This window comes from Corylus avellana, chromosome ca6, assembly GCF_901000735.1.
Source record: "Corylus avellana chromosome ca6, CavTom2PMs-1.0".
In the NCBI taxonomy this organism is placed as follows: domain Eukaryota; kingdom Viridiplantae; phylum Streptophyta; class Magnoliopsida; order Fagales; family Betulaceae; genus Corylus; species Corylus avellana.
The window spans coordinates 5,765,167-5,792,171 of record NC_081546.1 but is presented as its reverse complement, the minus strand read 5'-3'; the positions used below and the strand labels follow the sequence as shown (position 1 = coordinate 5,792,171).

At 35.2% G+C, this 27,005-nt stretch overlaps 3 protein-coding genes and 2 non-coding genes across 10 annotated transcripts; 4 read left to right on the top strand and 1 right to left on the bottom strand.

Annotated features, from left to right (window-relative positions):
* Window positions 1–1,593: 1,593 nt before the first annotated feature.
* On the bottom strand, window positions 1,594–5,008 carry LOC132185828 (outer envelope pore protein 24, chloroplastic-like). The gene is made up of 3 exons (XM_059599624.1): window positions 4,707–5,008; window positions 3,983–4,342; window positions 1,594–1,974 (listed from the first exon to the last, which is right to left on the bottom strand). The coding sequence occupies exons 1-3, from the start codon at window positions 4,911–4,913 to the stop codon at window positions 1,894–1,896; spliced, it is 648 nt and encodes a 215-aa protein (XP_059455607.1). The 5' UTR covers window positions 4,914–5,008; the 3' UTR covers window positions 1,594–1,893.
* Window positions 5,009–9,538: 4,530 nt separating this feature from the next.
* LOC132185732 (uncharacterized) lies at window positions 9,539–15,753 on the top strand. 6 transcript variants are annotated; one of them, XM_059599504.1, is made up of 7 exons: window positions 9,539–9,762; window positions 11,024–11,158; window positions 11,274–12,834; window positions 12,917–12,992; window positions 13,726–14,096; window positions 14,957–15,055; window positions 15,197–15,753. In XM_059599504.1, exons 3-7 carry the CDS (start codon window positions 11,347–11,349, stop codon window positions 15,479–15,481), a joined length of 2,319 nt encoding a protein of 772 aa, XP_059455487.1. In that variant the 5' UTR covers window positions 9,539–9,762; window positions 11,024–11,158; window positions 11,274–11,346; the 3' UTR covers window positions 15,482–15,753. The 6 variants fall into 6 exon arrangements, with proteins under 6 accessions (XP_059455487.1, XP_059455489.1, XP_059455486.1 ...); XM_059599506.1 differs by having other exon boundaries at window positions 9,539–9,772; window positions 11,279–12,834; XM_059599503.1 differs by having other exon boundaries at window positions 9,539–9,772.
* A 4,482-nt stretch (window positions 15,754–20,235) lies between these two features.
* On the top strand, window positions 20,236–22,646 carry LOC132185063 (uncharacterized). The gene is made up of 3 exons (XM_059598892.1): window positions 20,236–20,520; window positions 20,780–21,118; window positions 22,137–22,646. The coding sequence occupies exons 1-3, from the start codon at window positions 20,236–20,238 to the stop codon at window positions 22,644–22,646; spliced, it is 1,134 nt and encodes a 377-aa protein (XP_059454875.1).
* Window positions 22,647–24,886: 2,240 nt separating this feature from the next.
* Window positions 24,887–24,967, top strand: LOC132185977 (small nucleolar RNA R16). The gene has a single exon (XR_009440663.1). It is a non-coding gene; the product is annotated as a small nucleolar RNA R16 (small nucleolar RNA).
* Window positions 24,968–25,967: 1,000 nt separating this feature from the next.
* On the top strand, window positions 25,968–26,048 carry LOC132185978 (small nucleolar RNA R16). The gene has a single exon (XR_009440664.1). It is a non-coding gene; the product is annotated as a small nucleolar RNA R16 (small nucleolar RNA).
* The last annotated feature ends 957 nt before the right edge of the window (window positions 26,049–27,005 follow it).

Here is a 27,005-nt window from a genome sequence, read left to right as displayed (position 1 = left end):
GTAGTTTAGGGGGCTTTTTTATATTTTTCCCATATATATATATATATAGTTCGGGGCTATTGAGCGGCAGATGAAATTGAATGAGAAAAATGATAGATTGTTATAGGAATGATTGAACCACCTCTTTGACTGCTAAAACGATTCAATCACCACTAATTTAGCCATTTGGGAGTGGCCGAACTATCTCCAAACCCCATCTGCCACTCGTGCAAAAGTATAATTTTTAGAACAACGGGGACAGAACAAAAAACAAAAAAAATTTAAAAATTGGTCAATTTCATAAAAACGTAAAAAATTTATAGGAAATTTTCTAAATTTAAAGACATTTTTGAAATTTTGTAACGCACTCACCCCTCAAGGGTACCGCCCCTACACATGTGAAGTTTGCACACGATAACAAGCCTCTTTCTCTCCTATGTGTTGTCATGATTTGAACCCTTCATTTTAAATGAAGGAAGTAAATTAGAATTATTAGAGTTCATACAATACCCTAGGTATTGCATGGATCTTGATCCATCATAAAACATAATTGTGACAAATTTGGTATATATACATAGAGAGAGAGAGAGAGATTTATGATTTGATCAATGGAGTGATTTGTTAAGGCGGCGTATTATTTCATATTTATAATTCAAATAGGTGCTGCAATCGGATGTTTTCGTCACACAAATTACTCAAGTGGGCATATTGTTGGCTTGTTGCGTTTATTTCTCATCATCTTAGAAGTTTTGATAACGCCTGCTATATCATTACAAATAGAGTTTATTTGTCCAGTATCGCCTAGATTGCACAGAGTCACAGTCAATATAACCATCTTCTCTTTGCTGAACCATTTTCTCCCAACTATACAGGCGTACTACATATAGCCATGTTATACCATAAAAGGAAGTAGTAAAAGAGAAAGGCGGAACAGAAGAGCTCGGATATACTTTCAGAACAAGCACCGATTTTCCAAACATGATTTGCACTCTTGCAGGCGTACGCGTTTGGATCAAAATTTTGAGTAATACAAATATTATACAACTTGATAATGTGACAATCAAAATTAGTCTTTTAAATTAATATTCGTTCAAAAAATAAATAAAATCAAAGACTGATTTTTACTACCATGTCATTTCAATTAAGAGAAACTTCATTTTAGACTTTAAACTACCGCACGTTTTGAAAAAACTCTCTCAAATTTTAAAAACTCTCAATTTAACCGCCTGAACACTTAATTTAATTCAATTGACCCCTCTTCGTCAAATTCAACCGTTAACCCCTAATGAAAATACCTAAAAAATCAAAATAGCCTTCAATTTTTCGTTTAAAAAAGAAAAGGATAAATGGGTCCTTTTTTAATAACTTTGTTATTATTATTATTTATTTTTAATTTGAAATTAAGGATAAAATTGAAATTTTTTCTAAAAAAATCATAAGTATAAAAGTTATTTTATCACTTTTAATGTTTTAAACTTGGCGGGCGGAGGGGATTCAATTGGAAGTTCAATGGGTTAAAATTAAAAGTCTTTGAAATTTAGAAGTCTTCTCAAAATGTGCAATAATTCAAAGATTTAACATGAAGTTTTTCCTTTCAATTATATAACAATCATATAACAAAATACTAAACAGTATTACTCTTGCACATTACTCGGTGAAAGAAAGTGTGGACAAATACCTTTTCCCCGACAATAGAGACCAGAAGTTCGTATTTCAAAAGAGGAACTAGCATTCGACAATCAATGCTACTGAGCTGGCCTTTAGCACGAGATCAGCTCACTTATAAATATACAATGTTCAAGGCCAAAAGAAAAGGCTCAAAGTCCCTAGCAGCCAATAGGAAGCTGTATCTCCGATCTTAAGAAATTTCAATAACCAAATGAAAAAAAAAAAGAAAAGTATATTCTAAGATAATCAAATCTCCAGATTCCATGTACTCTCAGCAATTAATTTTGGCACCTTCTTTTCCTCAGCCAAATTGACGGATGCTGAAATCTGGGAGAAACAGAGTACTAAAGTTAGAAAACATTGTCAACAATGAAAAAGTGTGAACCTAACTAATTGTCAACTAGGAATCTAAACAGCTCTTTTATTTTCTGACAGATATCACATTAAGTTTAAAGTTCAGTGCAGACATTAGAAATCTCATAAACTCTCAACTAGACATCCAAATGGTTGAAAGTTAAGTACAAACCTTTATCTTGCATTATTTAAGAGAAAAAGAGTCCTATCATAAGGAAAGAACTTTCCCAAGAAGAATTTCTCAACATTTCCAAGAGTTTCTCAATCATAACTACTAGTATTACACTACATATACAAATCCTAAACATTTCTACGGTCTCTTTAGATTACATGGAATATTATTTACCACTTAATTAGATTACAGGAAAACAATGTTTTAAACTTGAAATACATTGACGACAGTTTTTCAGTACCATTATAATGCAACTATCAATATATATAGTTTCTCCTTTGGCACCCATGGCTACACCAACGATATTGCTACCATCACTATCCTCTCCGCCAAAAAAAAAAATTACCCTCTCCGCCACACTACCAATGTTAATGCTGCTACAGACATGTAACCTATACCTTTGACACAGCACCACTACATTCACTCCAACAGCATTACCAGCACCAAAACCACTACCACAACCATTGCCATGGCCACAACCCCAACTATCAGTGCCACCATCTTTAACATACCCCAACCACCCACTTCAAACACCGCCAATGACCAAGGTTGTTAAACCAAGATTTCTATCTTAGATCAGTGGGAGGGTCTCTAGGGATCATAGGGCAAACCACAGATCATAAGATTTTATAAACTTTGAAAATAACAACTAATAATGTAGATATATGATAATAAAAAATTGTTGCAATTAAAGGTCTATATTATGTTTAAAACTAGTAGTTTGCACATAACAATATGTTTCAGCTATAAATTTTGGGTGTGTAGCTTAAAGATTGGGGATTTTACACTTCCCACTGATGTTGATCAATATAGTTAATCTACCTCTTTCCATTAATTTTTACATTTCAGTAGGGATCCGGATTGTTTTGGGTTTTTTAGATCATAAAATCATAAGATTTTAAGATGTCTTTTCATAATCAAGCCCCTGAACAATGTCACTGGCGATCAGACGTACAGCACCACAATGACAAACACCAATTTCAAAACTTTCAGTATAGTATTACAACAGACGTGCTTACTATGTATCTCATTTACAAATGTTCAAAAATGCGGCTTTCTTATCTTCCAAAAATCTAGTAAATGCATAAGTTATTGATTGAAACTAAAAGACAATTGATATGAAATTAGATATACATGACATGCGTGTGAAGGATGTATAGTTCAGCAGTAGCTCTGGCAAAATATTGGCCTAATGAAAAGTTTTAAAGCGGTGTAACATTACAAAAAGTTACACCAGCTGTAACTTGAACCAACCCTATATACTTATACAAGTACATACATATGTATATGCAAAATATGATAACTCTTACCATTGGCTCTTCGCCAAATCCTAGAGTGCATGAAAATAATAATTTCCAAATATAAGTGCCCATATGTGTCAACGTATGTAGCAAGCTAATGTTAGCTAGTTATTAGAGAACCAATTCAGACTAATGCTGGGCTATGACAGATTTCTTTAGTTCAATCATTAGATAGGTTCAGGAATACATACGTAACGTAACCCAACGAGATTCTAAAATATACAAAATCATGATTAGATCCTCTCCCAGCAATCAATTGGCACATTCTAATTCCAATCACATTTTGATTTTCCCAAACAGGACAGTTATCAAAGTTCTTATATTTTATGCATAAATGGCAAAAATGCAACGCCAACTGCCCTATTTTAACTTTAAACCACCCAATAGCAATTGAAATGTGGACCTATGATCTATACACATGCTAATTTAAACATCCCACTATCAGCACAAATAGTAAAAGCAAGTCTCGGAAAACACCCATAATACAAGAACAAGAATTTCTGTATACCTTGAACGCGCCGTTCTGCTTCGAGTTCCTAAACCACTCCAGTCCCAAAACTTGGCTCGATGTCTGGTACGAAGCCCTCAACACATCATCACCATAAACCTTCCGCGCCACCGCAAAGTCCCAGGTATTCTTTGCCCAATCGTAGCTCGGTTCAAACGTTGTCACTCCTCCATGCACATAAGCGTACTTAAACTTGAAATTTCCCGAGCCAAGCGCGTGATTCACCGACAGCTTGTTAGCCGAATCAACCACCAGGGTTCCATCCAAAATGGTCCTGTTGTCTCCTCTGCTGTGAATGTAAGTCAGATTCAATGGTTTCTCCGCAACCCTAACCGTGTTCATGAACTGAAACCGAAAATCCTGCTCCACACACCGCAATATTGACAAGGATAATAACAGCTCTGGTCATACACACATCTGTCATACCTAACTACTATATGCGCGTGTACTAAAAAATAAGAAACCTAAATTATACTCTGTTTGGTAACTGAGAAATTCAAGGAAATTAGTACAAATTTTGGAATCTTACAACAACCATTTCAACCTCTACTCTTATTACATGATTCAATATCTTACGACTAAACCCTAACTCACCGTGCCACTGAACGAAAAAAAAAAAAAAAAAAATCGCTGAATTTTAACACAATAATAACGACTTATGAGTAACCAAACATGGCTTTACTCGGAATTATTGGGATAAACAGGGGACTAGGGGAGTGAGTACCTTTTTGGGAACGTTGTAGTCGGCGATGAAGTAGCCGGGTTTCTCTACGGCTAAAGCCAAGCCGTTTAAGCTGGGGCCGTTGACGACAGTAGCGTCGGTCAAGGAAGCTCGCAGCTTGAAATCTCCGGCGTTAAAGACGAAAGAAGCAGCGGCGGCAGGGCCGTTGCTTTTCTCCGTTTCGTATCTGCCCTTCAAAGATGCCTTCATTTTGGGAAAGACAGCGAGAGGAACAAACGGAGATGTCGAGAGCGGCTTATTTATTTGATTTTTGGCTTTGTGAGTACAAATGCCTGGCGGTTGATGGGTCAGGGTTTTTTTTTCTTTTTCTTTTTCTTTTTCCTAATGTGGTTGGTCTGTGGTTTATTTTGGCCTTTGAATTTCGAGGTGCAAATGTAATTGCGGTTGGTGCCGGGTGGTCTATTCTAGTGTGTATCTGTGTACAATATTTATCGTTTCAATATCTATTATGTTTTTTTATATTTTAAATATTTGTATCATTCACATTTGACCTTATTTTCTTCAAATCTTGAACTTAAAATCACCATTCATCCGATTTTTTTCTTCTCATTATTCGTTTTATTTTAAAAAATATGCTACAGCCTACAGTGATCCTTCAACTTATATATATATATATATATATATATATAGGGGTAACTTCTCTTACTCATGAAATGTCACGTTTTTTACAAATACCTTACCAAAGTTTTAGAACACTCACTTTAGTGTATAGATCTTTTGATTTTTTCCAATTACCCCCCTTCCATTAGAGATTTGGGTTAAATAGGACCGTAGAATGGGTAAAAAGACATTTATATACTCCAAATACTTACCTTCCGAATATAATGTATGGTATTTCGGATATTAATTAATTCGATTTTTCATAAACTTAAGTGTAAAAAGGACAATGTGCCAAGAATATAGGGCATGGTAATAGTGGTTCATCGATTTTTGCAAGTTATTTTTTAAAATTTAATTATTTAATTCATATTCTAATAGTAATCTTTTTTATAATAGGGGTAATATGATATTTTCCATTTCAAGTTTTCAACTGTCCATTTCATGGTCATAGCTTAGAGTTCTGCATCTTTTTTTTTTTTTTTTTTTTTTTTGTTGACATCCCACAAGGGAAGGGATTGAACCAGAAGTTCTTCATTAAGCGCGATGTCATACCCCTTAGGAATCATCTGATGTTGTATATGAAATAAAATTTTTGCACGTCTTTTAAAAAATTTAAATAATATGAAATCATGTATTGTTAGATACATCGACTTTAAATATTGGTCATTGAATAGACTATCCATTTCATTTGAAATCTCAAAAACTTAAACTAATATGAATAGATGAATTTAATCATTTAATTTATATTATAATATACCATTTAATATATAAGGCCCAACATGCTATATATTTAATTGAAATTTGAAGTGAATGAAGGAAACATGATTCGAACTTTAAACATTTGCTTTCATACCACGTTAAATCACTACCTATAAAAAAAATAAAAATAAAAATAATAAATTATCCTAATATGAATTAATAAATTTAATCATTTAATTTATTAAAACACTTTTAGTCGATATATGCTCGAAGCAGACAATTAGGCCCCCATAATATTACATGCTCAACAAATGTTTTGCTAAAGAATCGTCTCTCTATATTTTAGGTACCAATTTTTTCAAAACACCTACATCTAACTCAGTATTTTAGTTATGTACTTTCACTATTATATTTAAATATTATTTATTTATTATTTCTCCAACAAATATATTTTTGACAGTTTGTGATTTCATAACGGTCTTATTTTTCAAATTTTTTTCTTTTTTTAACAATCATGTTTTTTAAAAATACTCTTTTTGGGTAACAGTCATATTTTTCATATTTTTCCACCAAAATATGAAATATAGTGAATTTAAGTAAGAAATGTTACACATCATTATGTTGTCCATCTCTTTTACAAATCAGCCATTATATTTTGAAAAAAAAAAAAAAAAAACTGTAAGGAGATGGAGAGTGGATGGTCAGCACAATGATTTACAGCATTTTTCTTTTAGTAATTCATGAAGTTCACAACAAAAATAAATAAATACAAATATTCATCCATTGAGTTGTTTGGCCAAGCGGGGAAAAAAAAAAAAAAAAACAGTCATGAAGTTCCCATTTTTTATTAAAAAAAAATTGACACTCTCAACTGTTAAACAAAAAATAAATAAAAATATATATTGAAATTGTTTAAAACATAATGATGAAATGGTTACAAAAAAGCTTAATAAACTAATTAATTTTTTATGAGAGATGTTATGAAAGAATAATCCCATGTGCATTATTCACTCAAAAAATATGCTAAAAAAATATGTGCATTATAAAAAAATAAAGGAGAGAGAATATATATAAATAATTTTGTGATTAATTTTTTGTGCGCATTGTTAAGCTATAATGCTTAGGAGCTAACCAATTTCTTAGTCAAAGTGGCCAGCAGGATGAGAAGACTTTTTTTTGCTACATACTGTCATATTAGTTGGGAGTAGTGATTTAGTGAACACTCGCGTGCATGAACAATGTGCACACAGGTGTTATATATATATATATATTACTGTTTAGAATATCTTATAGAAGGTGGGTTGTTGTTGTGCCAAATAATTGCTTATTGGCTATTAATTGGAAGGAAAATATAACTCTTTACATATTGACGTAAGAGTTCATGTGTCAATTGACATTATTATCTCACTCATAATTAAATTTTATTGTTAGTGACTTATATATATATAAAAGAATGACGTGACAATTCACGCATCACTACCACGTAGTCTTAATTGAATTCAACTATTAGTTTTTGTAATCCCTTTACTTAATGCCCACTTGGAGAGCTTATTTCCAAACCTACAATTACACAACATAAATTTTGTTAATTAGAAAGGCACCATTTAATACATTGACTTTCAAGTATTAAGTATACCCTAATTCCTTACTCTATTTAATGGAATAGGATCCTCTCCAGTCCAAAATGAACTAAAAAATATCTAGTTCATGGCTATGATTTATTCTCATAAATCTTACGGCTACAAATGAAACACATATCCCATTAACAAAAAATAATAATAAAATATTATTTAAGATTAAAAAAAAGATAAAAAATAAAATAATAAAAGAAAAAGGGGTGGCTACTGGCTAACCACCCCATTTTGGCCATAGGCCATTTTAGCTGGAGCCACCCTCAAAGGCCATGGGGTGGCCGGCTGGTCTGGGGTGGCCAAAGCCACCCCAAGCCCAATGAGCTCAAGGGCCAACCCATTATTTATTTTTTTATTTTTAGTTTGACCCTTGGGGGTGGCCAAACCACCCTTATGGGGCCTCAAGGTGGCCACCTATCATTTTTTTATTATTCTAGTTTAATATTTTTTTTATTTTTTGATTGGAAGGACACGTGGCACATTTGTGACACTAGGATTTTTTTAAAAAAATTTCAGTCATAAACTAGATACCCAATAGATTGAAGAGGATCCAAAACCCTATTTAACTAGATCTCTCAGTCAATCTTCCTTGTTTTCATCGTCATAGACTCATATAGCATTTATCACATATTCTAAAACTATGGGTCAGACTCTTAACTAAACCCCAATTACTCCACTTACTCCCATTGACCTTCAAATAAATCATGCCTTATTTGGTTTAAACTTAATTCATCGAGTCCCCAAATACTAATCCCCTTTCACAACGCAACTAATTGCATTAAACTCCTTAATTACTATTTCCTCATAACCAAGATTAATTAAAAAGCTATTTAACATTTATGTTTTAGTTCAAACGAACAAGCTACGATCAACATATTGGTCAAACATTTTGTCCCTAGTTCGTTCGAATGAACCCAAAACGTATTGTTTCATTCACATGCTGACATGCGTGACATACTTCATCACTATGGTTAGTTTGTTTGAATGAGCTACGATCGATCTTTTGAACGAACAATTGCTTTAACAAAATTCAAGCTCATTCAAATGAACTCACTAGTTCACATTTTTCATGCACGAAACACATACAAAACCCTATTTTCCCCTACTTTTCTTCTCTCCATACTGAATCCTACTTCATGACGACCCCAAAACAACCATAAATCATCATTTACACATCAAAAATCATTATTCTTACAATCTCAACAACTATTTTTTCTCCCCATTTCTCTATTATCTCAAATACAATAACAACTACATTGTCATCATAATGGAAGCCACCCTCCTCTGAACAACCCAAGAAAATCAAAGGTTATGAAAACAAAACTAAAATAAAGTCTAAAGATGTTGCACTTTTCTAGTATTTTGCTTATATTATCCTCTTCTCTAGCTTCCCATATTCTTCTTCATTCTACTACTCTAGTTTGGCCAAAGGGGGGAAAATAAATTTTCCCCTTCAAGGCTTCAATATTTCTTACTTTTAAACCTCTTGCTGCACATTTAATTGAGTTCGTTTGAACGAAACGTGACAACTTGAATACCCAACTTTCATATTTTAACATCTAAAACAATGACCTGGAACTATTATCAGCCCGCGGCAAAACTTTTCGACATTCTTTGATCCTTCTTGGTAAATTAAAGCCCGAAATAAATCCTTCATAAACTATTCCAATAGTAAATAAATTTTCTAGATTTACCGAACACAATTCAATAACTTAAGGAAGGTTAATATTATTTTCATAAAATACCAAGAATTCTCATTATTCTCAAAATAAAATTTCTTAGGTAATGTAATTCTCACGTGGATTTTTTATAAACACATATAAAAAAGTAGTAGGGATATCGAAGCTTTGTCCATTCAAAAATTATTATAAAGTAGTAGGGATATCGAAGCTTTGTCCATTCAAAAATGTCTTATGTACAGTATTTAACTCGAGAAAAAGCACCCCTTCCCGCCAAACAAGTCTGGCGCGACAACTCTGAAATCTATTTCCTCTTTTAGCCCCAGACCACTCTTCTCTAATCTCCATCTCTCGGTCGGAACTCCCATTTCACGATCTAGTCCCAGCTCCTCTCTGCCTCTCCTGGTGAAACGGAGCGTTTACTCTCTGGTAAGCCCATGTAAGCTCCATTTTTCTTTGTTCTTTTTTAGATCTGCATCTTGAGGGGTTAGTGTTTCGCCAAAGAGTCAGATCTGCGCGTCATCGGCGCCGTTTCGTTTTCGATATTTTTCTCAGATTATCGAACTTTTTTGGGGGTTTTGTTTGTATGAGTTTTGGATATTAGGTTTATGGATTGCTTTAATTATATTTGAACCTAGGGTTTCTGTGGACGAAAATGCGATTTTGTTGATTCTGTACGTTTCCACGTTGATGCGTTTTCCACATGAACATTTTGAGAAATTTGGAGTTTAAGGCCGTGTTTGGCTGTAAGGAATTGGGAATTTTGGATTTAGAGGTCTCAATTCCCCTTCCACAGTATAGTTTCTGCATTTACTGTGGAACATATATTTGAGAATTTGAGGCCTAAGGAGGTAAAATTCAATTCCGAATCCGCATAACCCTTAGCTGAGCTCCACCAAATCCTTTTTTTTTTTTTTTTTTTTTCCTTCTGAACTATTTATGCGCAAAATTACTTGGTTACCTAGAGTCAAAATTGGATATTTATAGTTGTAATCTTTTAAATAAAGGCATTTTTTAATTTATTTTTTATTTGTTGTTGAGAAATATGCATTTTAAGTCAATAATTTATTGTTTTTGTGATTTCCCATGTTTTTGCATTGCTCATGCATCCGCTATTGTTGCTCCATCAAGAGTGATATATGGCTATAACATATAAAGTTTCATGGCCCAGTTTTTTGTCTTCTTTCAAACCTCATGTTCTCCGAACTTGGTTATAAATAAAGATAAATTACTTTCTCCAAAGTTGGTGATTCTAATTATGTTGTATAGCATGTGAACTCTGTGAAAAATAAATAAATATAATTATAATTCATATCATGCTTTAATTGTAATGTCTAGATGTGTAGTCGATCTGTATGCCTCTTGGTGGACCCCTGGTAGTCCATGGAGTGCTGCAGTGTGGAAAATAATGCCTACATGCTTTTTATGGTGTTTATGAAGGGAAATGAATGATAGAAGTTTTGAGGACCAAAAAAGTATGATAGAGGAGATTTTATCTTTATTCTTCAAAACTTTGTATATGTGGGCAGCTATTTTTGTGTCTCCTTTGTCAATTAGTTATAGTGATTTCTTTGTTCTTTTTGCTTCTTCTAGTTAGGTGTTTCATTTTGCATACTTATTGTGTACTTAGGGATGCCTTACGTTTTTAATGATATTAATCGATTACTTATCAAAAAAAATTGATGTGCAGTGGACTTCTTGTGAGAAGGATAATTTCCAAGAGTTCTCTCATGTCCTTGTCTGAGCCAGCAATCTTGTGAATGTAAAGTTGTTGTCTTTTATTGGGACTTTTTGGTTATTTGTGAGGCAGTTCCTAAGATAAAGGGTATGTTATAGTTATCACTTTTACCATCATTGGGCACACTGTACCATTTATGATCTCATTGATACTGTGTTATTAAATTTGGCCTGTTTATGAGTAAAGTTTTTGTTTGCTTCAGGACAGGCATTTTAGCTACTGTAATGAACGTGTACCTGAACTAAAGCAAAGAATATAAGTTTCGTCATCATCTAATGGAGTTAAGGAGTTGCAATCATTTGCACTTTATCCAAGCTGTTCAAGGTGGTTTGGTGACAAAAATCGCCAACATTACTCGTGGAAGGCCTGAGCTCAAGATCAAGATGCTCCAAGAAATATATGAAGCTGTAGATGCCAAAAATCACGATATGCTTCCAACACTTCGTCCAAAGATTGAGTTTGAGAGTTTTTCGTTTGACGGTGGCCGGATTGAGGCCAAAAGCCCACGTCTGCATATGGTGGACAGAAGAACAATCAAAAGGGAGCCTGAAACTTCTGACTTATTTTGCAATGGTGGTGACAAGAGAATTAACAGTGACTCAGATAATTCAGGATTTGGCAATATGACATTGAAACAAATAAAGGAGAGATGCAAAGCGAAGAAAAGGAAACGTTCAAAATATGTTGAACCGAGTAAAACTTCCTCCAGTTTAGAACAAGTCAAAACAGAGGAAGAAGATTTTGATCTCAAGGAGCCTCTCAGTAGTTTGAAATCTAAACTTTCAAAGAATAAGAAGGCGAAGAAAAAGCACATGAAAAGCCATGTCTCAACTTCACCTCAAACAGCCATATCAATTGTTAAATCTGAACAGGTCCTAAGTGATGAAGTATTGCCACAATCTGGTGGGGATTTGTGGCCAGCTATAAATATTAAAGTTGATGTTCCTGAACCTGATTGCTCAGACTGCCAAAATATTGGTGATGATCCTTCCTTGCTTTGTGATGAGCCAGGGGGTTCATCTGGAATGGTGTCTAGTGAACTGTGTGAGACAGCTAATGAATATGTTTCGGAGAATCAGGTGTCAATTTTATTGACAAAAGAACCAAAATATTGTGTTACTAATGAAGTGTGTTATGAATATATGGAACCTGCAGATTCCAAGTCCTTTCAGAATGTAAGGTCCCCATGCGAGGATTATGTGAAGCCAGATAGTACAGAAACAACCAGTCATGGGTGCTCAGATTTGCCTGTACCAGAATCTGAGATAGAAATCGATCCAGTTCCTAATGACACCTCTGCAGAAATCATTTCTTCAACGACAGATCATAGTTCTTATATTTCTGATATCTCTCAAAGTAGCCCTTATATGAATGGGGTATTGCATAATGGAAATGATATCAAGGTTCAAGTGCCTCTTATGACTATTCATAAGAGCCCTCAAGGCATGGAAGTATGTGGTGGAGGTGATGCATGCGTATTTGAGGATAGCATAACAGCTGATTTACCTTCTAATCCTGAAGTCAGTGTTATTGCCAGCTCTACTAGCTTGAGTCCTGATAGCTGTTTGGGTTCTATTGAGGATGATTCACCTACAACTGGAGAGAATGAACCCCCAGAGTCTGCCTGTGCTAATGTAGAGATAAATGTCTCTGGAGGGATCCATCCCTCTGATGCTACGGATGAGCTTATAAAAACAGTTGGATTTGGATATTGTCATTCAAAATTACAGCATCCTCCTGAGAGGCTGTTTGCAACCAGAAAGGTGTGTGAATTTCAATGGTATATTTATTTGGCTTGATTTACAAATTTGGATATTGTTTTTCATAACATGTTTTCACCTTCAGGCCATTTCTCCAACTTCTCGGGAAAAACTCCTTAAGGCTAGGGATTCCTTTGACTTACCTGACGACGAATATAACAGTAAGTGTATGAAATATAATAGTTATATCTATGAAACCTTCATGTTTATGCCAAATGCATTTTGTTCCTATGAGGTGTTTGGATGATAAAGATACTGTGTCAGCCAGGGTGTCCTTAGTATTTAAAAGCCGTATTAAATGTACAAAGATTAAAATATGTGGGTAAATCAAGCAATTATATAGCAGCAGCGATATATCAAAATCTTTTTAAGACCTTTTGAAATATCCTCTTACAAAATTGATCCAAAAGAGTGAAGGAAAATAACAAGGAAAGACTAACATGGACTTCATCATACTGTTTAAGAGCAAATCCAGTTGAATGGTCAGTGAGAATTCTTGTGTATCATTTCAGGTTCCCTATTTCAGAGTTGTAACAACTGTTAATTCATGGAACAACAAACCATTCTTGTGCTGCTAAAGAGAAGCAGAGGGCTTTCTTGGAACTATGTTGACTATGAATTTTCCATGTGTTTTAAATTTATTTTAGAAGATGTTTTTAGTATCACCAACTCGCAAAATAAGGGAAGCTTTCTTTTTACAACTTCTCAAAAATAAGATCATGACTGGATGCTAAGAAATGACTTTGGTTCTGTTCAAACTTCATTTTAGTGATTTTGTCATCATTTCATTTTATGTATATTATTTATTTTATTATTGTTATGATCAAAGCACTTTGAGATTCTCTGTACCCATTCACTATCTGATTTATTTACTTTGGGCTGTGATGATTTAAGAATGTAGGAGGGAATACTTTGGGAAGAATAAGTTTGGTAGAGTCGAAGGACCTGATTGGATCAGGGGAGCTGAATTCAATATTAACCCCCAAAAAGTTATTAGGAAACCAAAGAATTATAAGAGAGGCTTCCATCCCTCAGGTGTTCCCAAGGTTCCTCTTTCTTGTGCTGCACCGCGTTTCAGCACGGGGTGCACCTCCATCCAAAGTTGTTCACAGAGTGCCATAGAATTCTCACAGCAGCAGATGAAAGACTTTGAATGTCTTGCCATGAAACTTACAAAGGAGTTGAAGACCATGAAGGACATTTTGGAAGAGCGGTTGATCCCTCAAGCCTGTCCAGCTTCATCCTTGAAATATAATGTGGATAGGGTGAGTTATTATGCAAACTGAAAATACATGTTTACTTTTTAGGACGTAAAGAAGTATTATGTGTTGACCAGGGTTTGTAGCTGAAAAATCTTCTGTGCTGTTTTGTCTTTCAAATTTGTTAAGATGCCATAATTCCAGTAAATATAAATCAAAGTACTGTTTTACAGTTCTAGTATTATTGCATGCTGTACCGTAAAAGTGTCACTGGATTCCCATTTGCTATCTGTCCTTGACAGTTTGATGGTTGAATCAATAAGATGTATGTATACTCATGCGTCCCTCTATCCCAGTTAATCAATCTTGTTACCTGCTTTGATGTCTCATATTGGTCTTTAGAGGTAGTGGTGCTTATCAAACTGTCTTAACATTGGCTTGCTTCATCTACCCCTCGTGTAATGGTTGATTTAACAGCGGTGCTGGGATAGCTTTGGCTTGTATGACTTGCATACAAGTTAAAACTGGACTCATTGTTGATGAATCACGTCAAACTTTTGCAAAGCTGCTGGGTACTTACCCTTGTATTTGACCTTTCTTAGCTTTAATGCTCCTATAAAGCTTGCATGATGCCTTTGTCTCCTTGCTAATATCCTTGAATGTCTTGATCAGCATGTAATATAGATTCTTTGTTGTGCGTACTATAAACTGAAATTTAAAACTTCTCTTGAAACTTTGTTTAGGTAAAACTACTGTTGTCTTATATGGTTTATAGTTACTCGTATAGAAATTTTTACATAATTCTACAAGTGTACACAACTGCATTTGTGAATATAGAAATCTTTTTCGATGAAGAGTATTATTAAAAAAGAAAAACATGCATATAGATATCATCCTCCCCTTAAAAACATCCCGTATATTGGCAGGCAAGAATGGCCATTGACAGTGCGACAAAAGTTGAAGAAGGCACAAGAAGATGGATTTCCATGATGACAAGGGACTGCAACCGCTTTTGTAGAATCATGGTTTGTTCCTTTTCTCATACTATTGAATAGAGAAAGAAGCAGAAACGTCTTATTTGGGTCTTGATTTTGGAAACAAAATGATTAATTACTTGGTTATGACTGAGGTATTTTTTAAGATGTATTTCCTTTGGTTAATTGCAGAGAATGACTGAGAAAGGTTCTGGTTCTTCCGGAAATATAGTCCAAAAGGAAACGAAAAAATCTACCTTTGCTGATGAAGCTGGTGGAATTTCGGTCGATCAATTTCAGGGATTGACTGAGACAGGTTCTACTTCTTCAGGAAACGCAGTCCACAAGGAGAGGAAGAAAATTAGTTTTGCCGATGAAGCTGGTGGAAAGCTCTGCCATGTCAGGCTTTTTGAGGATGATGACACGGCATCTTTGTTAGAATCTAATACTGAAAAGCAGGTTCTGATGGTTGATTAACTTAGAGATATTTGAGTGTTGTACAATTACATTTTTTGGTCTCATAGATAGAGCCAAAGGGAAATTGCTTGTTAGGGCGGATACTATACGTTTGCTGCAAAAAAAATTTGAGGCAGGCCTGAAGCAGCAATGTCGATCTGCTGTTCCGGTAATAGTCTTATTCTTGTTCATATTTCCATTGATATGCACTGTACTGTATCTGTGTGAAGGGAAACTAAACATTGGGCATGAAGGGATTGTTGATTTTTAGAAAAATATAATCATTAGTTGAAGATTTGTTTTCCGTCTATCGTCGTTTTAGTATCGATCTCAGTGGTCTTTTATCAACCTTTGCAAATTATTAATTCATACAAAGAGAATAGAAAGTATCTGCCTATACCTTATGGAAATCCCTATATTTCACTTGACCCTTTATATTCCTCACCAGTGACTCAAAATTCTACACTAAAAACACTGGCATCTTGGGAGCATACTTATTACTTAAAAAATTAAAATTTTTAAAAAATAATTAGGGTGGTTGTGTGGCAAGTGGCAACCCTAAGTGCAGGCATGATTGCGCGCCCACCAAAAAAATGTAGGGGTGGTTGTGCAGCTATCTTAATCTGATCAGGGTGACAACATAAATTTTATATGGTTGTGTGGCCATCAAAATTGGCATGAAATGACGGTATGACCATCATATGCTTGGAATGGCCACGCACCCACTACAACAAGGCATGTGTGGCTGCGTAACTACACTATCATTCTCTTTCTTTTTTAATTTTTTATAAGTGAGGCATTTGTACGATTTTTTTAAAAAACATTTTCAAAATAATCAAGTTTACCCTATAAAAAACATTTTCTTAAATGTAAACCCCATCACAATGCATTTGTAAAAATATTTATCCCTTTTATGTCATATCAAAATACCTTTTAAAAACCAAAATCACAAAACACTTACCCAAATACATTAACAAACTTCAAATAGTAAATTTTATCACAACAAAAATACAAGCTACGTCTATTACACAAATACATGACACTTTCTGCTAAGAGCATTCATAATGGAAGAGCTAAATATTACTTTTATCTAAAATAATTAATTAGATTTGTAAAAAACCCTTACATTGAATTAGCCAAAAAAAAAAAAAAAAAAAAAAGGCTAGATGTAGCAACACTTTTTAAGGGAGTCATTTTATTTTTTTTATTGTTTCTCTCACTTGTACGGACCTCCTTGCTTCGCTTTCTTTCGCCTTCGTCGCAAAACCTACTCTGGTTTGGCCCTTGAGCTTCCTTCTTCCACGTGTACGCAGGTGATGATACGGTGCTGTTCAAGTACCGTGTAGTCGTAGGCGATCTCGATCGGCTTCCGCAGCCGACTGATACGGTCTTCGTAGACACGTGGCGTTTGTAGGGATGTTGTTCTGGGGTCGACGGTGGTGCCGGGACGTTTGGGTTCGCGATGTCCAGTGCCCTGATGTTGACCGGAGGCAACCGGTAAATTGCCGGTGATGGATTTACCGGGAGAGTGGAAGGGTGGTTGAAACGACAGAATTGGAATGAAAATTTATGCTTAAAACGTTTAGCCAATGCCATGACTGAAATGGTATTGGTTTGAGAGAGTGAGTGGGCTTATAAGGGCTGAACATATATAGGCCATAGCGGCCGGCCATGAAAAAAATAGTATCATCATGACCAAGCCTGATAGAAAATCTGACTGGAGAATTAGCTATAGCTATTATATGGCTCTTCCCCGAAAGGTACATGGAATTTCCTTTGTGACTGTTGTGTTCGAAAATGCCTTGATGCCTGTCAAACTGGGTGGTTGGGTTTATTCATAAAAATAAATCCCCACTTGAAAACTAAGTATAGGGTAATTAATAAGGGTCGTTTGTTGAAAATAAGCCCTTACTCATGGCATGTTTGGGTGTGCGTTTAAAGGGTCTAAAAATGCATTTAACATTCAACAAATTCATTGGAAGAAAAAAGTAATTGTTTTGTAAAAAAAATTGAAAGCGGTTTTAAGAGTCAAAAAAGTCAAAAAGTTGCCAATTAGAGCTTAACCCAGTATAATATTTAAATCAAAACAAATCAAATAAAAAAAACCCAATATAATATGGACAGAGTTTTCTTTAAACTAGGTTCTTAATTAGATAGAGAAAATTTCGGTTGCATCATTGTCTTCCTTGAACTAACATTTGGATTCTTGGGTTGAATGTATCCCTTCTGTCAAAATTTTCTATTAAACATTAAAATGAATCTTAAAATGCATGAAAGGTTGAAACTATTAATAAAATGTGAATTTAAGGATAATGAATGCAATATTTAAAATTCAGAGTGTTGATTTTCTAGATAGGTTCTTTAATTAGAGCTTAACCCCTTATAATATGGATAGAGTTTTCCTCTAAACTAAATTAGAGAAAATTCTTCTAACCCAATTTAAAAAGAAAAGAAAAAAGAACTCTTTACATATAATAATAGGTTTTTGAAAATGTGTCTTATTGTCTGCCACATTGCTCTCAAGCTACAAAACGAATTGCTCTCAAACTGTAATGGGAAGTACAATGACGCCTTAACCTTTGGCCTAAATTGATGAAAATCATCTTTTAATAGGATACTAAAATTTCATTTCTTCAATAAAATAAAAATAGAAGAAATGAAAAGGACAAAAAAGCTTAAGCAAGAACATTTGAAGAAGACCTCAATCCCGTTCCAGGGGAAAGAAAACAAGGTGTATACAGCCCAACTTTTGACAGATTCCACGCGATTATTCAAACCATTACACAATCGATTTTGTCTCTAGTTTTCACTGGAGCCCCTGAGACGCATTAGAGGACAAATTATCGCCAGGACCTGTCAGCCAGGTACGTCTAATTGCATGCCCACCTGGACAAATTAACAAACACTTCACAGGCAGAACATACGATCTTGCTACAAGCCTACGATATTGCACACGCGCTTTGACCTAGTCGACTCACAGTAGCACGGCTGGTTATCCCCTTCGGTTTGGAATTTGGTGGTGTGAAAAGGATGTCGAGTCGACCCAAATTGTATCAACTTTCGGATATAATCGAAAAGAAAAATGTTAGATTTACAAACAAATTTTACGAAAATATTGGGCCGGTTCGGAATTTGGGTTTGTTGCCGGGTTGGGTTTGGGCCTCTTCTTCAAGGTTGATCACCATGCACGGCTGCTCGGAGGATAACTACCGAGATTATCAAGCTTCTAGACGATATGCTCCTAAAGTTACGAGAGTATAATTCATCCTTAAAAATCGGTTTGCAAAAAGATGATGTTCAAAGAGCTTATATATTAATGGTTAAAATTGTACTTAAGCCATGTCAGACACTCCACAATCGACGTCTACATCAACCCACTCTATCTGTCTGTTCTAATATTGATTAAATTATTAAATTTGCCAATTTTTATTAGTTTAAGCTTTTGTGATAAGTTGTGATATATTTTTTTATTTTTGAATTTATTATAGATATTTTTGTCTTATTGTAAAATTTTTAGGGTCATTTCTATATTTTTGTTGACCTTGGGGGAGGGACATTGGCAATTATTTCATAGTCGTTTGAGGGGAACATTAATGTCTCAATCTAAAATTTGGAAGAGATATGGTCAATTAGGTGGTAGTTTAAAGGAGTACGTGAGATTTTTTTCTTAAATTAACAACAATTATTATTTTACACATAAATTTAGAAATATAGAAGAAATTGTTGTGACAACTCTCAATTCTATTATAGCCTATATCTATTTACCTGTGATGAAAAAAAGAAAGATTCCTTGTAATTGGTTGTGCCTACCTCGCACCTTAGCCTTCCCGAGTAGGGTAAACCTTGAAGTCCTATTTTTGTGGGACTGTTTGAATTGGGTACAATTCGGGTAATTAGTTGTAAGAGATCTCGATCCATAATGAAGATCTTATGAGCTAGACTTTTTAATGTGCAATTAAAATTGGACACAATATTTTTTCATAACTTTTAGGATCCATAGAGTGGATTATTGACATTCGGTTATGGTCGGTCGATCGGTAATAGACTAATAGCATTGCAGCTTGTTGTAAAAGATGAAAGATCAATCAGAAATGTCTTTCAAGATGTCTAAGCAAATCCAAATAGAACACATCTCCCACCATGTAGGAGGATGTTTCATCATTTCTCGTACATACCTTTATTTCTACCGGAGACAGAACCAGAGGAGACTAGGTTGTTCGATTTTAAAATTTGTGCATAATTTGAGATGCTTACAGATTTTATTTTCCATCTCAAACTATACACAAATTTCAAATCGAGAGAAGGAGGCCTCCCCAGATCGAACCCTGGTTTCGTCTCTGGGATATGAGATAAACAAATATTGTACCTTTTTAATTATCAACATGATGATATGGCTCTACTCTACCCAGTTGGTTACATGCACAAGTAGCATATCCTATTAATCTATGGTCCGTTCTGAATTAGGTGGTGGAAGTTTCCTTAGACAAAGGAAACTATAAATACATATATGTGCGCTAAAACCGCGCCTACACGACACCTACGCGCAAGGAGCGCCTTAGGCAACAAAGCCCTCCCTCCCCCTCTCCTTCTCATTTGCATCATCTTCACACAAAAAGCAATCACCTAGCTCCGTCCAGTTTAAGGGGTGAAAGAGGAAGGTTTTCCATTTTTTTTTTCTTTTTTTTTTTTTTTTTGCTTTTGTTTCCTCACAGGATTACCTTTCCTCTTCCCTCTTGTATCTTTCTCTCAGTGCCATTATGAGGTTGTCCCTTTCGATGAGGAAGCTGTGTCCTAATTTTGATAAGGAAGATGGGCTGGAGACGGTCCTGGAGGTGCCCATTCCTGAGGAGATGTTCACCAACATGGGCAACAATGCCACCGTGCGTTGGCAGAATTTGCGTGCTCTGATGAAAGCTCAAGGTGTAGATAAGTCATCACATCTCGCAGCTGCATCAAACAATGAGTTTATGGCTTTGCTAAAGCTTGTTGGTTCTCCTCTTATCCCTTTTCAGGTCCAGCCGGACCAACCTTTAACCCGCCCCATCAAAGATTGTTCCATTGTAAGCATATTATAAACAAAAGATATCATTTGATTTTTCTTTTTCTTTTTTTATTATATCAATTCTGAAATCTTTTATGGAATTAGACAAAAGGATCAATTTAATAACAGAGACTAATTAATTAACTTTCGATGAAAAATGTTATACCATATATATCCTGTACGATGTGGTAAAAGACATTTCTCTTTTACCATTAATTACCAACAATATATCTTCATTGAAAACTACTTAATGAACAACATTATTGTTGGACGAACAGGAAGCTTCTACGGCCAAATATATAGTGCAACAGTATGTAGCCGCCACGGGAGGACAAGCAGCATTAAACTCAGTGAACAGCATGTATGCAGTGGGACAGGTGAATATGGTGGGGTCGGAAATGTGCCAAGGGGATGATAGTGTCCACGCCAAAGGCAACCGTGAGATTGGTGGATTCGTGCTGTGGCAAATGAATCCGGATATGTGGTTCTTGGAGTTGGTTGTTTCTGGTTTCAAGGTGAGTGCAGGCAGCAACGGCAAGATGGCCTGGAACCAGTCTTCCTCTCAGCCTTGTCATGCTAATAAAGGCCCTCCCAGGCCCCTGCGCCGCTTCTTCCAGGTATAAATTAAACGTTTGAACCAGAATTTGCTTTCATAGATGATCTTTATACACACAAGACAATGTTGCTTCATATATACTTTCTTTTATACACAAAAGATGATTGTAAGATTGGTAGAAAACATTTTCTTTTTCTCAGTAATCTTCGCCCATAGTTTTTACACAAGACGATTTTCAGTAATTTTTTTTAATAAAGGTAAGTCAAACTCGAGTCTCACATGACAATAGCCCAAAAGGTGAGAAGAAAAAAAGTCATATAACTTTAAACCCTTGAGTACACCACTATGCCACTATATTGACATGATATTGCCAATTTATCATTGAATTTTGTTTTGCGTTTAACAATGACCGATCTAATTAAGGGTGGATTGGCAATGTCACGTTAACATAGTATTACTCTAAACCCATATATATCTCATAACTGTAATACTAGAATTTAGACTTTTATCTTATTATTATCTCACTTTGCTGATATGATAGTGAGAGACGGATTTAGAGGGGACTGATAGTGGCCTTGGTCCCCTCCAAATTAAAAGGAAAAAAAAATTTTAAGATAAAAAAAATAACAATTTAAAGTATTTTTTGCCAATTGGTCCATCCTCAAAATTTTTTTTGCCCTAAGTCCCCCCAAATTCAAAGTTGGCTCTCTCCCTAAATTGACAATACCAATCAACTTTTGATCCAATTTGTCTTTGGATCAAGAGTTTATTCACTTTATTGGCATTGTCATGCCAATAGAATGAAATAATAATGAGATAAAAGTGTAGTTTTAAGGAAATAAAATAGTGGTAGGATAAACACCAGTTTTTCACATTACTCTCACAGCATTCAATCGCTTATTCACTTACTTGACATACCTCGTATATGAGAAATGTTGGTAATACATTATTTAAGAATCAACTTTTGAAAGAAAAATTTAGAATGTGTAGCAATTCTCCTCGTATATATGTCATGGTAACAAAATGTATGTTGTGGATCCTTTGCATTTAACATATATATGTGTGATCTCAACGTACAGGGATTGGATCCCAGGTGCACGGCAAACCTGTTCCTAGATGCGGTCTGCATTGGAGAGAAAACCCTCAACGACGAAGATTGCTTCATACTCAAGCTTGAGACGGCCTCCCACATCCTGAAAGCACAAAGCACGCCCAACACCGAAATCGTCCACCACACAGTGTGGGGATATTTCAGCCAACGCACAGGGCTCCTCGTCCAATTTGAGGACACAAAGCTGGTGCGGATGAAGCCCATCAAAGGGAACGACAGCGTCTTCTGGGAAACAAGCATGGAATCCGTGATAGAGGATTACAAATACGTTGACGGGATTAACATAGCGCACGGCGGTAAAACTGCCACGACGCTGTACAGGTATGGAGAGTCGTATAATCACAAGCGGAAGATTGAGGAGAGCTGGAAGATTGAAGAGGTTGATTTCAACATCTGTGGCTTGTCCATGGATTGCTTTCTGCCTCCTGCTGAGCTCAAGAGGCCGGAACAACAAGATGGAGAGCAAGGAGCAGTGTAATTTTTGCATGTCTTGCAAAAACAACAAGGCTAAAAGGAAAATGCGTGTACATATAGGAGATCATCGGAAATCCTTTTTTTCTTTGAATGTTATGGTCGATCTATTAAACCCTGCATGTTAGTGATTGAGGATGGTGACGCTTTGTAAATTTTCATAACCATCAAATAATTTAAGGATATTAATTAACCTATATATTAACCCTCTCTCTCTCCTTAAATAAATAAGTTTTTTTTATTTTTTTTGGTTGGTTTGGCTGAGAAGATGATTTGGGTTTTCTATGGCTTCTGGTATTTTGAGTTGAATTTCTATGATGCTCGACTGATTTGGATTTGGATATGAAGGCGTTTGTGGTGTTGATCCCTGTTGGTGCGTTTTCTCGTCATAGAATTTGCTACCCAATGATTTTTCTTTATGCTTGAGAGGACTTCTGCAATGGTGTTCTTCCAAAACAATGACAAGGTTATAGGATGCTTAAGTTAGCTTCTTCATTTATGAATAACAAATATAATGAAAATTTATCTTTATTCATCTATAAATAGTAAGAGATGTATGTGAGATTTATAAGGAGAGAGAAGGTTCGAGAGAGAGAGAGAGAGAGAGAGAGAGAGAGAAACTTTCTGGAGTCCCTTGGAGAAAGATCCATAGGAGAGGAAGCAGAGAGCCCCAAGAAAAGGTCCCCCTTTCTCCTTTTATTTCTAAGTACAAAAAATAGTATGTACACGTATCATAAAGTGAGTGAGTGATGGCATAATGTAAATAAATGTCAATAAGTGGAGCCCACAGTGAGATATTTTCTCCCCAACAATCCCATTGTTTGAATAGTTTTTTTTTGGTGGATTGTATGTGTGAGTAGCATTACTAGGATATTAAGGTGTTTGGGATTGTTTGTGATGCAGGTTAAGGAGAGTTAAAAGGAGAGTGGGTGAGAGAGCCAAGAGTGAGGATTTGTTCTTAGAAAATGGGAGGAAATTTTTTTGGAGTAATGTTACACATTTTGGTTTTTAACATTATTATTGAATTTAGAATAAATTTAAGTTTGATTAACGGTGAGGATTATTGTACAGTATGCGTTTGCGACGTGCAATTAATCTGAGTAAAGTTCTCCTACGTTATAAAAAAAAAAAAAAAAAAAAAAATTTAAATTTAATAATAATTTTAAAAATTACCTAAATAAATGTGAAAATAGGTGTATATAAGTAAGACCTAAAGGTGCGTGTAGCATTATTCAAATTTTTTTTTTTTGGTCTCTCCCAAAGAAAGATTGGTCTTGAGAGAGGGTTTTATTTATTTATTTATTTTTGCCCTCAGTTTTTGTTGAAGTGAGGGTGTGAGGGAGAGTGAGGAAGAGGTGGGGGTTTTTTGGGCCCATATTAGCTAAATGCAAGAATGGTGACTTTAGTGAAAATTGTTGGAGTGCTCTTGATAGGCTCATTATTTTAGTGTAGGCTAGGCCCAGCAGACGACACTAAGGAAACACTGTAGTTTCAGGCCCAAAAAGGTTTCTACAATATCTCCATTAAACGACGCCACTTAATAACAAATAAACCGCGGCTCCTTCAAGTAGTCTAGGGTTTTAAAAACCCCGATTCATGTAAACCCCTATTTAAACGCCCGTATCCTTACAAGCCTCTCAACCCTCGCCGTCTCTTCCCACTATTCTGTTCACGGTTCAAAACCCTAGTTTCTGTAAACCCTAAAGTTTCCTCACCTTATTCCCCGTCTATTTGAATAGAAAAATGATCCGCTGTTTCGTCGGTATCTGTAACTTTTTCGTCGAATCGAAACTGTTATTCGAGTCTGAAAGTTTCATTTTATTTGCATAAATGTAGTGCATCTGTTTTACCCTCTCCTTGTGTGGCAATTTGAGTGCTCGAGGAGATATAACTGATGCGGAGAGTGAATTGGAGGCTTACCAGCCCATTGCATACACTCAGTGTTCTTGCCTTGGTGTCAAATAGACCTTCCAAAACTCTCATATCTCATTTCCATCATTTAAATTTCCGTATTTTGCTGTGTGATTTTTAAGATCTGTGAGCTGAATCATAGTTGGAAATGGCAGATGAGGAATTTAACTAAACCGCTTATTGATATACTGATAATTTGTGCTGACAACAACTCATTTCTGATGCCATTTTGTGTATTCTCATGCCTACTAAATTGTTATTAATGTATGAAGTGTTCTATTTAATTTTTTCAAAGTTTTATTGTTAATGGTCGATTTCATAGGCTAAATTCCTTTGGAAGGCAAATGATGAAAAAAATCTTATCCTACACACTGAACTAAATGTAGACTACAACTCCGCTTATTATCTGATGCCTTCCTTGTCTTTATCATCGTTATTTTCTTTCCTTTTTCTTTACTTTTAACGTTTTCATTTTGTTATTCTATTTTTTTTTTGTCACTTTTGCATTACTAGCTTGTATGTTTTTTATGATTCGTTGTGTGTGATACAATTTGCTGATCGTTAGACCACTTAATATGTACCCAATGATGAGAAAAAGCGGACGGGCGGTCAGAACCTGATGCCGTGTTGAGTGTCTGCAACTTTCCACTTTGTGGAATATTATCTGAGGTTCTCGTTGATAAATTTGTAGTTTTTGCTGCTTAATATGTATAGTTTATATAATCGTGTCGTTGGTTGCCATATGCTTAAATTGTGGTGGTTTTTCAGTCGTATAACCAAATTCTGACTGCTATGATGATGTCGCTTAATTATGTCTGGACATATGAAATTTGTCTGTGATTTTATATGCACCTTCTGAGCAGAATTGTGATTGCTTATTTATTTTCTTTATTGTGTGTGCATGAGTAATGAAGTTTAGGATATTGTTTTAATCTGTCAATTCTCTAAGTTATTAGACATGTATCTTTTTCTTGAGAAGATAAACACCCATTGTATTCTGTCTGTGTTGTGCCTCTCCTTTCGGCTTCAAGGTCTGAGATCTTAGGATCGGTTTCTTGATTGGCTTTGTTCTTGAGGCATAGATTGAATTTCGTCAAAGTCTGGGGGTTAAATTATGTCCAGATATAAATGTAATTGCATATCTGGATCCCCTTTTTTGATACATTCCATCATTCTTTGTAAACACACCATATTAGATGTTTGGCTTTACTTTGTTCTTCGTTTGGCTCATGAAAATGTATCGACAACAAAAAACAAAAAAAAATAAATCTAAATCATTTGTTGTTGGGATTGTTCTATTGATGGTTCTATATTTATTCCCTACTCCTTGTTTTCAATTTAAGTTTCTGAAATATTGTTATCCTATACCTTGTTGTCAATTTGTCAAAGGTCTGATTTTATTGGTTCGCAGCCATTGGAAGGCAAATGATGTCAAAATTCTTATCCTACAAACTGAACTAAATGTAGACTACAACTCCGCTTATTATCTGATGCCTTCCATGTCTTGATCAGTGTTAATTATTTTTTTACTCTTTTTAATATTTTTGTTTTATTTGAAACTTAACATCATGGCTGTTTCTTGGTCGTATAAACTCCCAACTGTTTTCTTTTGCAAGGTGTATCCGTTAACCGGTTGAATTGAGATCTCCTCCAATTGAGAAGAAATTAGAGATTCTCCAATTGTTAATCATAGCTTTTCATTTTAAATGCAATAGTCTATAAAATATCAGCTGCTTTTGTATAACTGAGGCATTAAATGCTGGCTTTTGTTTTACCAAAGTTTAAATGATTTTATAGACTATTAGATTTAAAATAAAAGGTCACGATTAATAATCGGAGAATCTTCAATTTTTTCCTAATAGGAGGGGATTTGGATCCTACCCAATTGGACCAGTATACAGTTGGTATTTGTGTGTATTTACTTATATAGAGGGAAGCTCATTGTATTAGAGTCAGGCTTCCGCGAAGTTCATAAAGAGCGGATTTGGTTTTGGTTGTTGTCAATTGTTTTGAATGTATTCAACTGTTGTTGCTCCCTATTTTTGTATCCTTTTCTTTGGCTTGTATATCTGACTGTAAAGTAATATAAAAAGGGCTTGGTCTTTTAGGCAATGATGCTATCTTGGAATGAACTAGTGCTGCTTCTGAACGCGCAATTTTGTTGGCAATGGGCCCATCTTGCTGTAACCTTCGCCTTCTCCATACTTTGCTTTACATTGCTCTTTGGATTGTGTTCCCCGGGCATTTGATGTCTTCACATGCACCGGGCTGGGCATGTTGTCTTGCGTTGTATTTTTACCAGTGATTATTTATAGCAATTATTTCTTTTACCATATGGTATTGTTGTTTTTCAAATCAGTCGATATTCTTGTACATGATCTACCAACAAAAATTTAAGATAAAAAACGGAAGACTTGATCCATCTTAGAGGAACAGGATATGACAGGAAGGTTGT